Below are 12,744 nucleotides of genomic sequence, written 5' to 3'. Positions count from 1 at the left end.
CTCATGATCTCCTACACAGTGTCCGATCTGGATCTGTGGCCAGCACAGGTAGCCAGTGTGTGCTGATTAAAGATCAAAAGTACAAACTGTAGTAAATGAAGGAATAATAAGTACAAGTGACAAACTAAAGCAGAGAAAAGATGACAAATTTCTGTGCTTCTTCCCCTCTTGAAATAATTCTCCCATTGTTACTTGAAAGTATGTTGATGTCTCCCAGATACTTGTCTTCCATGAGCAGAGCCAGATCCAGCTTTCTGTAAAACAGCTAAACTTCAGCAGAGTCTTTTGGCTTTTTGGCTCCGGATTGGACTGGGCATGGGATTGCATAGGAAATATGGATTCTTTCTCAATGTGATTCTACTCTCCTATCTTTCAGATCCTACTGGAAGAGCATGGATATGGGAAACAGTTCCTTAGTCACTGAGTTTATCCTTGTGGGTTTAACCAAATATTCAGAGATTCAGCTGCCCCTGTTCTTCCTTTTCCTAGGAATCTACATTGTCACTGTGACAGGAAACCTGGGCTTGGTTGCTCTAATTGGACTGAATTCTCACCTTCACACCCCCATGTACTATTTCCTCTTTAATTTATCATTTATTGATCTCTGTTATTCTTCCGTCATCACCCCAAAACTGTTGGTAAACTTTGTGTCAAAGCTGAACACCATCTCTTACGCAGGATGCATGACTCAGCTCTTTTTCTACTGCTTCTTTGTTAGCGCAGAGTGCTATGTGTTGACAGTAATGGCCTATGATCGCTATGTGGCCATTTGCAAGCCCCTGCTCTACACAGTCACCATGTCCCCGCAGGTCTGTTCTCTGCTGGCTATGATTGTATATGTGGGGGCATTTATTGGTGCCTGGGCCCATACAGGATGCATGCTGAGGTTGACCTTCTGTGATGCCAACGGCATCAATCACTACATGTGTGATATCCTCCCCCTCCTGGAGCTCTCCTGCACAAACACTCACCTCAATGAACTGGTGGTTCTCATTGTTGTGGGCTTTGATGTTGGTGTGCCCAGCCTCACTATCATTGTCTCCTACACTTTCATCCTTGCCAGCATCCTCCGCATCCGTTCCACCGAAGGAAGGTCCAAAGCCTTCAGCACTTGTAGCTCACATATAATTGTTGTTTCTGTTTTCTTTGGATCAGGGGCATTCATGTATCTTCATCCTTCTTCTGTTTTGTCCATGGACCAGGGGAAAGTGTCCACGGTTTTCTATACCATTGTGGTGCCTATGCTCAATCCTCTGATCTACAGCCTCAGGAATAAGGAGGTTAAGGTTGCCCTGAAGAAAAGCTTGAATAGAAAAACATTTTCCTGAGCTGGAATAGTATTAATTATTGTAAGAGAACGTGGCTTTCTTTTAAAATTGTTTTTGTTCCTTTATAGAGGTTTTTTTTATGTTGAAAGAAATTAAGTATAATAGAAAGAGTGTTGGACATGGAATTTGAAGGCCCAGGTTGAAAACCCTGCAAAATGGGGGGCATCATATTACTTTATAGTGTTATTGGGATGAATAAATTAATGCAAATAGATGTTTATAGAATAGTATTGGGGGCTGAATACTATCTTCTCTCCTCTCTTCCTACTTATTCAACCTCTCTCTTTCTTTCTTCCCATTGTTTTCCTCTTATCCTGTAGAGAGAACATTCACAGACTGTCTTATCTTCCTGCGATCTCTATCATCATGAATGGTACTATCTTCTACTCAACTGCTCAGACTCCGAACTGGTGTCTTCCTTGATTCCTCTCTCTTTGCTTGTCCTCTATATCCAATTTATTAAGTACTGACAATTCTTGTTCTCCTCATGACACTATCACTTATCATCTGAAAACTGGCCTCCTGACAAGTCACTTCCTCTCTTGTCTTTATCCCTTGAAATCCATTCTCTGCACTGCAACCAGAGTGTTCTTTCCATGCTTACCATAAGATCTCATGTACCTTAGTTTACTCTGTTCACTGCAGTTGTCTTCAAGGTAAAACAAAGCTCCCCATTATGTCAAACAAGGATCATATCTTGATCTTGGTCACATCCCTAGCCTGACTTTCTGTCATCATCACCTCCTCCTCCATGCCTTTATTCTAGGAGTCTACTAAACTCACAATGAACTTTCCCAAATTTAATAAATGCTTGTTCTTTTGCATGCTTCCCTACAAGCTCTGCTCTTAACCTGGAACACCCTCATGTACCCTCTTTGCCTCGCTCAGCCTGTCCATCCTTTAGGTATTAGATTATCCAGAACCTCTGGGAAGTCTTTCTGGACAGAAGGTAATGTTAGATGACCTTCAGATATATGATGGTAGCATTCTGTGTAGATCCTATTGAGGTATGGATCCCTTTGTACTCATATTCTTTTTTCCCTTGAAATGTACAATCTGACTCTACTTAATTATAAGAAAACTTTAAGAAAGTCATTTGCAGGAAAATTTATAGTTAACCACAATGGAGTAGGTTATGTAAGAAAGACATATTTGTGCAAGTTGGACTCTTTAAAATGTTAGGAAAAACATTTGAGAATGTTTAGGGTATTTAGGGGGTTTCCTCTTATCTTTCCCTATCTTTCCTTGAAAATTCATTTTTGCTCATGGTCCCTCCATGGTTGGTTGGCTATCCTTCTATCTATCATCTATCTATCTATCTATCTATCTATCTATCTATCTATCATCTATCTATCTATCATCTATCTTTCTATTATCTATCTATCTCTATCTATCTATCATCTATCTATCTATTATCTTTTTATTTCTATTTTTCCAGCACACTCTCATTACCTGTTTCTAACCCTCTTCATTTTCTGTTTATACTTCAGGTATCACCTGAAGGAAAACAACCGCCTAACCCATCTTATAAAGTTTAAGTGCTCTGTTTTGTATTTCCCAGAGTGAAGTAGTCAGGCTTGCCACAGTAATGAGAACAATTTTCATATGCTTTTGTAATTGTCTGATTATATGTCTTCCCTGTGAGGAAAGGCACCATGTATATTTATTCTCTCTTATACCCGTAATGGGAAGCAGAATGTATAGCACTTAGTGAAAGTTCAGCAAGTATTGGTGGGACAAATGTATGCTGGCCTATTTGATTTTAAATTTTGAGTCAAAAAGGGGATTTGGGAGGAGAAGAGTCACTCAAAAAATTGTTAGCATTTCTCCCTCCTAGAGTGATTTTCTTAATACTTTGCTTTCATATTGCTTTTCTTTTCCATCTTCTCTTAAAGCACAATGATGGAAAACAGAGATTGATTTGGTTTTATTTAGATGGCTGTATGTATGCAGGAACTGGGGGAAGGGAGGCAGGGAAGGAACTGGGGGAGGAGTTGGGCAGACTTCTAGCAGCAAAGTAGAGTAAGCTCACAGTTTCTGGTGTCAGACTACCTGGGTTTAAATTTCAGCTCAGTCATTTGCTAATTATGTGATTCTGAAAAAGTTACTTAACATTTCAAGATATCCATTTCCTCAACTTTAAAATGAGAAAAATAATAGTATTTATTTAAAAGGGTTTTTGCAAAGTTTGTTATCCTTTTGCTTGGGATGCAAACTATAGTACATGGGGTGTAGTTCAGTGTTCGCCGCCGTATAGTAACGCCATTTCATTTCAGAACCTCAGATTAAGTAACCTGCAAAACAAGAGGCTTGGTTGGATTATGCCAGGTATTCTATTTATTTAAAAAAATCTTGTGTTAATTATGTCTCAATTATTGACTTACACACTAATAGGATTGAACTGGATTAATAATTTACTACTTGGGTATGTGATAGAATCATTCAGGAAACATTTACAATTATGATCTCTTGGTTCCATCTCAGACCTACTCAATCAGAATATGTTTGTGGGCAGGATTCAGGAACATGCACCTTTGGATTATTTTCAAATGATTATGATATTATTTGTGTAGATAACTGGTGATTTAGAACTTTCCACTCTTAACATTCTGTGATTCTAAAATTGTCTCTGGACAAAGGAATATGTGGGCACTTATAAACTTTACTGGAAAGGAGATTTTGTGGTGTCAGGTTAAACTAAGTGATCAATGTTCTCAGCATATAAGTAAATGGCAAATGATGAAATATGGTTAACAAATACAAGAAAAAAATTTGGCCTTAACAGAAGCAAAAAAATGTAAATTTAAAACAACAGTGAGATGTAATTTTATTCTATCAAATTAGCAAAGATCTAAAAACTAGATCCAAAAAAAATAATAAAAAAAATTAAAAAAATAAAAACTAGATCCAGTACTGGATGGAACTATAGACAAAAGGCATGTTGTGTACTTGTAATAGGAATGAAATGTATGATTTATTTTGGATGACAGTATTAAAAAAACCCTATGCTTGTTCACTCTTTGACCCAGCAATTAAGCATTAGGAATTTAGTCCAACAATATAATGAGTGATGTGTACAAAGATTTCCTTACTAGTTGTGGGGGAACTTGAATGAATACCTTCCTGATGTGACTGAGTATGCAAACCAGACTGTCATTCTGGCACTTCATTTGTAAAGAATTCATTTAGGGTGCCTCAATCAGTTAAGTGTCTGACTTTTGATTTCAGCTCAGATCATGGTCTCAGAGTTGTGTGATTGAGTCCCACATGGGGCTCTGCACTGAGCCTGGAGTTTACTTGAGATTCTCTCTCTCCTCTTCCTCTGCCCCTCTCCTATGCTTGCACGCTCTTTCTCTAAAAATAAATAAAATATTTTAAAGAAGAATACATTTATAAAGGATTTCCCATGACCAAATTAATAAAACACTATGAAATTGTGTACTCATGAAATTCACTGTTGAAATCAACTTATGATTTTCATTTATTAATAGACATTTTAACATCTACTTACATTTTAAACTGACTTCTTTTCTTATTGTGGAGTTTTCTTCAACTTTTTATTGGTCTGAGAATGCAGTAACCATTCCAAACCACAGGAAATGTATTAAACAAGGGGAGAAATGGAAGGCAACATTTTTTACTTAATATTTATCTGATAGCTAAAAGCTATCTCTACATCTCTTTTCTTCCCAATTCCTCCTGGGATTTTCCAGCTGTAGTGGCAAAAAAAGTAAGCTATAATTAATTTGCAGGCAAGTACGTTGACTGTTTCACCCTTTATTTCTTAATTATAATAATTAAGTCTAAACGTATGAATAGGGATGAAGGTGTTAGGCTGTGGTGTATTCTAGAAGCTTAAAATTTTTTAAATGAATAAATTAAAATATATATGGACATTCACCTAAGTATTGTTTGTGTGAAAGGAGAAACATAAATGTTCAACAGTAGACAATTGATTAAACAGCATGGAAGAAGAATTCAATTAGAAACTGTAGATTTCGAAATTTATATTGTAGAAAACATTAGAATGAAAAAATGTGTATGTACTATATGCATTGCATGGTAAAGAAATCAAATTGCAAATATTATGTAGAAGATTATCTCAGTTTTCAAAAAATGCATTATATATGTATGTGAGTGTGTGTAATGTATTAATATGTGTATACACACATATATATATTATGTACTTACATATATATGCATGTTTTTTCTTGGAAAATTTGCAGATTTACTGAGATTAACTATTGCACTTTGTATTATTTTTATATTTTCCACAATGGTCATGTATTAGTTTTAGAAAGAGAGGGACAAAAACCCTATAAGATGACAATGCAAACTATAAAACTGGAGAATGCCTGGATGACCTAGAGTTTGGCAATGCCTTCTTAGATACAACACAAAAGGCACAATCTACATAAAAAGAATTGATACACTGGACCTCATTAAAATTAAAAATTTCTGTTCTTTGAAATATACCATCGAGAGAATGAAAAGACAAGCCACAGACTGGGAGAAAATATTTGTAGAAGACATATCCAATAAAAGACTTACCCAAAATATACAAAGAATTCTTGAAACTTAATAAGAAAATGAACACCTTGGTTTAAAAAAAATGGGCAAAAGATCTGAACCTCAAGAGAAGATATACAATGGCAAATAAGTATAAAAGGATGCTTAACATCATATATCATTAGGGAGTTGCAAATTTAAACAATAATTAGACACTTATTAGAATGGCTAAAATCCAAAACACTAACAACACTAAATACTGACAGGAATGGGGAGCAAAAAGAGCCCTCATTCATTACTGGTAAAAATAGAAAATGGTATAGTTACTTTGGAAGACAATTTAGTGGTTTCTTACAAAACTGATTATACTTGAACCATATGATTCAGCAGTTGTGTCCCAAGGTACTTACCTAACGGTATTGAAAACTTATGTCTACACAAAAACCCTCACCTGATGTTCACAGAAGCTTTATTCAAAATTGCCAAACCTTGGAAGCAACCAAGATGTCCTTCAAAAGGTGAATGGATAAATAAACTGTGGTACAGCACCAAAAGACATGTGCTGTCATGTACAAAACACATGAAACAGCCATAAATGCATATTACCAAGTGAAAGAAGCCAACCTGAAAAAGCTCCATACTGTATGATTCCAAATGTATGGCAATATGGAAAAGGCAAAAGTACAGAGATAGTAAAAATATCAGTAGTTGCCACAAGGGTTTGGGAGGAGGGATAGATGCATAGGTGGAGCACAGGGGAATTTTAGGGCAGTGAACCTACTTTGCATAATACCATGATGGTAGTTACATGCCATTATACATTTATCAGACCCATAGCATCACAACACAAAATTACCCTAATGTAAGTATGGGCTTGGGGTGATAAGGATGTGTCAGTGTTGGCTTGCCTGTTGTAATAAGTGCACTACTACAGTGCACTATGTAGACAGTGGAGGAGGGTGTGCATGTGCATGGATAGGGGTATCTGGGTTCACAGATGGGCTGCACTTTCCACTCAGCTTTGCTGTGAACCTAAAAGTGCTCTAAAATGAAGTCTATTAAACATGAAAGAAGACAGTGCTAAGAGGAGAAGGAAAGACAAGGCAGATGTTAGAGGATGAACAAGCAATAGAACTACATGAACTACATTGAGGGACTTAGTTGGGCATGTTGATAAGTTGCGAGGAAGTAGCCTGTAGAGAAGGGAGAAGCTGAGCCTTGAGAATGAGCAGGGAGGATTGCCTGAGTAACATATCCTGCAGGCACAGGAGATCATGTAGGAAGCTGGATTATCCTTGGATGGGAGTGGACGCCTTTGGTACTATTTTCCACACCTCCATCCCTTTGTCTTTCTCCATCAAATAAGAGAAGAGAAAGGGATTACCACCCACTTAGTGGTGGTAAAGAGACGGGACCTCTGGAGAGGGAGGGGAAGGTTTAAAATAAACCATAATGGGTGCTGAGATGACAGGGTGTTGGGTTAGCTGAGGTCAGAGGCTTTGTGGGCATAGACTTGTAATGCTCAGCACCGGCGGTGAATGACTGGGAAACCCCATTTACTGTGAAAGAAGGGCTTTCAGAGGGAGGAAAGCAGGAAGCCTGTAGCTAGGACTGTACCTGTGCCCCACTTGGGCATTCACATACTAATTTATATACTAATAATGCAACTCAATGAAAATTTATATTGTACATTTTTCATGAAGTGATGCTTAGTTTTCCTAAATCACCGAATGTATGCAATTTGACAAGTTTGTGTGAAAGTGGTGGACAGCAAATGTGTCCTAACAAATAGATCTATTTAATAGTGCTTATACATTTTTTAAGATTCATTTATTTATTCATGAGAGGCACAGAGAGAGAGAGGCAGAAACATAGGCAGAGGGAGAAGCAGGCTCCCTGTGGGGAGCCCCATGTCGGACTCAATCCCAGGACCCCGGGATCATGACCTGAGCCAAAGGCAGACGCTCAACTACGGAGCCACCCAGGTGCCCCTAATAGTGCTTATATTGAATCCATTTGTGCAATTTAAGATTTACCTTATTTAACCATGAGTGAATTACCTGTGATTCTCCACCCCCAAATCCCCCACAAGGCACCCAGCATTTCTTTAAGAAGGCACTCTTGGAAATTAAGTCTCCAAGGGGATTTCCTGTTTTGTGGGATGAATTATTATCAAAGATTTGCTCTTAATGATAAAAATAAAGGCTAAGTAGCAAATAACCACTGTGCCATATTTTTATATGATAAAAATAAAGAAATACAATAAATACAGGACAACACAGCTATCATACATTTCCATAACTGTTTCAGGTATAAATATTATGCTGAAGGGCCTAAAATGAGCTCAGTGCACAACAGACATCAATGCACATAAACTCTACTTACAGCACTTATTGTACAACTCTATTGTGTTATAACTGTATTTTTGTGTAACAATACACGGACTTTGTTTTCAGAGCAGCATTGACCAGTGAAGCATTTTTACTCTAAAATGTAACATTTGGGGGACGACTGGGTGGCTCAGCGGTTGACCACCTGCCTTGGGCTCAGGGCATGAATCCAGGGTCCCAGGATCGATGCCTGCATCGGGCTCCCTGCAGGGACCCTGCTTCTCCCTCTGCCTATGTTTCTACCTCTCTCTGTGTCTCTCATGAATAAATAAATAAAATCTTAAAAAAAAACACTTAACATGTGAATCTCATTTATAAGGAGAATCTTTACAAGTCAATGAGAATAGAGAACTAGAAAAAGGAGTCCAGGAACCAGGGTGGGGTGAGGAAAGGGTATTTTATATAATGGAAGAAATCCTGAACAATCAGAACTCAGCTACAGCCCTTGTTAGCTATGCAGAATCAGCAAGTCATTTTATTTCTCTGATGATAATCATCAACAGCCTAAAATTTTGTAACATGACAGTTATATTTCTCAGTAGAAGTTAATAAGTTGGCATTTACCTTCATTCATTAGTTTCTTGTGATCCAGGTAACTGAATCTTTCATAGTTTTGGTGTATACTGACAAAAATAACATATGGGTCCTGAAAATTGAGGGAGCTTGAAATCTTGTTCATCATAAGAGTTCTCTAGAGTGAAGCCTCCTGAAGGTAGGAAGAGTTATTCTACCTCCCTGACATTCACCCCATCTTAGGTGAGGCTCCTTTTAGCGAGCAGAAGGGATAGATGTTGTGGAAGAATTTAATAAAGAAAACAATAATGTCTAAAGAAATTTCTCATTAGGAAATAGAAAATAAAAGTAGCTCTCACACTCATTTCACTTGAACATTAGAATTTGAAATTTCTTGCAAATTTAATTTCTTTGAGATGGAATCCCTTTGGAAGTTGAAATGGAAAAGGAATTATCTCTGCATCTTGCACCATTTACAGAAGAGGCCTCAAAAATTCCCTGTGGAAACAAAAACTTAGAATAAATCCATGAAGTATTCATTTCCTTCAGGACACAAATGAGACTTACCTTGTAGGGTTCTTTTTTGTTTTTGTTTGCTGAATAATAGTGGATCTTCTGTTGTACACAAGGGGATTGGGAATAAACATTAGGGACTCATTAGATGAACTACATTTGGAGAGGGAATTCTAAAAGAAAGTTCCACAATCAAGGGTTGGGTATTAGCAGACTACTACTACTACTCTTTCTTGCCTCCTTCTCCATCATTTGTTAAATCTTCTTATTGCCTGATGGTTATTTCATAGTTAAAATTAATTGACCTTTCCCTCGGTTAGTGAGCCTGTAACCAGACTGCATATTAGTTATTTCTGGAATGTTATGGCTATCAATCTCTATACTATATTAAATGAAAAGATAGTTTGTTGGCCAAATAGGGAGACATAAGGGATAATTAAATAATCATTGCATATATAACAGAAGATTCAGAGCAATATATACTAATAAATTAGCATACAGAAATGCATTCATTTATTCACTCAAATAATAATGTATTCAGCACTTCTTAACTATTTATCACTATGTAACTAGCCCTGTGTTCTAGGTTCTGGGTATAAAGATACATGAGGAAAGCAGAAGGTCCTGGCCTTCTCAGAGCTTACCAACTAGTCAGTGTTTCTCCACCCTTCAAAGCTGTGTCCCCTGAAATATTTTAAATTCTTCTTCATGTACCCAGAAAATAAGAGGTTTTTACAGAATCCAAATTTTTGTAATCTCTATTATGAAAACAGTAGGCCTATGGAGTATGTCTTTTCAAATAGCACATATTTCATAAGTAACTCCTGTTACCTTGCATCTAATTAGGAGTCCTGCTATCTAGTTAGGAACAACATCCAGTTAGTACATATTTTACTTGTTTAATTTGTAACAGTTATTATTATTTCTTTGCTTCCCCTGTTATGGGTCTCTTTCTGTCTCTCGAATATAATAACAAGGATGTAGTAGATCTAACATTCATCCAACTGATAGATTGTGCATGAGGAAGAGAAATTGGGTTTGTGAGATTGACAAATTAGGGAGAAAGAGCCAGAGTGTATTGTTGGCTACGGTAGGTCCATCCACTGTAGGGGTCATCCAAATCTCCACTTGCCATTTGTTCTTCTTTCTCTATGCTTTGTAATGATCTCATACACCTTATATAACTCCAACAATCACTTCTATTGAGGCAACTTTCCTCTTTATTTTGCTGGCTCTGTTCTTTCCAACTCACCATCACCACCCCATTATCACTACAGCTACCACCATCATAACCATTTAATAAGTTTCTGTGGTATGACAAATAACTTTATCAGATTCTTTGAACACAGCACAATTTTTTCTATGAAAAAACTTACAGCCTAAAGGGAGAGACAGTAAAGCAAACACACAGGCAAATTCATTACATTGTGGAAAGTTTCTCCAGTGGTGTAGAACACATGGATGCTGAGGCTGGGGAGTCCAACTCCATGATGGAAGACAGTGAAGTCTTCTTGAGAAGATGACAGGCATGTGGAGTCCAAAGTAGGTTAAGAATTTGTCTACTTATGTTTTACTATTTTTTATCAAAGAGGTCTTTCCCCAGGGTCTATAGAACATTAATTTATTTTCATATTTTGCTAGAACTTGCCCACTTATGAAAGGAGCAGCCTTAACAGTGCTGGGATGGGAAGAGGGGTGCATTTTATATACCTGATGGTACACACCAGAATGAGGGTTGTGTCCTCTTTCTTCACATCAAGTTAATTCACCAACATTTCCCCCAAACTCATTGCTGTTAGTTTTTTCTCATTTTTGTTAATGAAAATGCCATTCTCCTACTTTCCAAAAAAATCAAAAAACATGGTCATTTTGAACTTCTTCCTCATGATCTGCATCTCATATTTTCCATGTTATGTGAAGTCTTCTTGTGTCTCCCTATTTACAATGATCTTGTTACCTCACTAAATAGGTTTTCTGCTGACGTTCTGTCTCAAGTTCTCTGATTCAATCTGTACCTTTCCACAGTGGTGGTGGTGATGGTGGTGGTTCTTCTTCTTCTTTCTTCTTTTGCCAAAGTGGTTTAATTATGTAATTCTGCTATCCAACATTCTTTAACGACTCCTCATAATGTTAAAGGCGAGTTCTAGGAAAGAGCAATCAAATCCCTTGGTCCCAATTAAAATGGAGTGGCTGTTCCTCTCCCAAAGTACCCTACGTTTTTCTGCCTTCATATCTTGCCTCATATTGCTTGTGTTTTTCTTGACAGTTTCTACTGGTCAAATCACCAACTTTAAGATTTCTGTATTTAGACTTTCCATTTTATTAGTAAAGTTTCTTCTAAAGTGAAAATATACTTAGTATTCTTCTCACTGTAGCCCTACTGTAGGTAGAAGCTATTGATGCAAATCCTGGGATCTCAAAGGTCTAGAGAATTCCAGTCTGTGTGATATTTCATGAGTGAGAAATGGCTCAGGTCAGTTTTCCTCTAATTGGATCTTCCTTCATCTCCATAGATTGACTCCTACAGGAGAATGATAGATGAAAATTACTCCCTGGTGACAGACTTTATCCTCAAGATTTAACTAACAAGCCAGAGTATTTCAGCTCCCCCTCTTCCTGTTGCCAGAGATCTATCTGGTGGCTGTGGTGCCCAGGCTGAGTTTGATTATATTAATTTTACTAAATACATACATTCATACATTTATATGATATTTACTCTTTAGTCTCTCTGTCATCGATGTCTATCACTCTTCTGTCTTTGCCCTCAAAATACTCACAACATTGTATAGAGGAAAACCTCCTATGCAGGGTGTCTGATGCACCTCTATTTCTTTTGTTTCTTTGTCATTTCCAAATGTTATGTATCAACAGCATAGCATATAATCACTATGTTGTCATTTGCAAGCCACTATTGTATGGTGTTATATTGTCCTTTCACATCTGTTCTCTGTTTGAGTTTGGAGCATATGTGATGGGATGTCTGGGTTTCCTAGCCCACACTCTCTATGGTGAGACTGCCCTTCTGTGGTGCCAATATTGTCAACCACAATCTGTGACATACTCTCTGTGCTCAGTCAGCTTTCCCGCACCAGGACCTACAATGATATTATGGTCTTTGTCCTAATTGACATGAACATTTTGATGCCCATCAGCACTGCTTTTATCTCCTATGCTTTTATCATCAGCAGCACCTTCCACATCAGCTCTGCAGAGGGCAGGGTTAAAGCTTTCATTCAGAACCTGTAATTCCCATTAATGACTGTTTCATTTTTCTTTGGGGCAGTAGCATTCATGTGCCTCCAACTTTCTAATGTAATATCTATGAATCAGGAAAGTGGCTTCAGTCTTTGATATAAATTTTGGGTTCACATCGAACTCTTATATCTACAGCTTGAGGAATAAGGACCACAAACTTGCTCTGTAGTAAACTCTAAAAAGAAAAGTATTTTCTTGAGCAGCAACAGAATTTTTACAAGGATCTTTTAGGACTG

The 12,744-nt window shown here is 37.4% G+C and overlaps 1 protein-coding gene across 1 annotated transcript; it reads left to right on the top strand.

The window, feature by feature from the left end:
* The first annotated feature begins 392 nt into the window (after nt 1-392).
* Nucleotides 393-1,328, top strand: LOC129497295 (olfactory receptor 145-like). Its single transcript, XM_055306095.1, has one exon. It carries the CDS (start codon nt 393-395, stop codon nt 1,326-1,328), a length of 936 nt encoding a protein of 311 aa, XP_055162070.1.
* The last annotated feature ends 11,416 nt before the right edge of the window (nt 1,329-12,744 follow it).

Source organism: Nyctereutes procyonoides, unplaced genomic scaffold (assembly GCF_905146905.1).
Source record: "Nyctereutes procyonoides isolate TBG_1078 unplaced genomic scaffold, NYPRO_anot_genome, whole genome shotgun sequence".
Lineage (NCBI taxonomy): Eukaryota > Metazoa > Chordata > Mammalia > Carnivora > Canidae > Nyctereutes > Nyctereutes procyonoides.
This window is presented reverse-complemented; position numbering and strand designations above follow the sequence as displayed.

What these genes read in the sequence shown, in the direction of transcription:
- LOC129497295 (XM_055306095.1), top strand. Translation starts at nt 393, where the DNA reads ATGGATATGGGAAACAGTTCCTTAGTCACTGAGTTTATCCTTGTGGGT.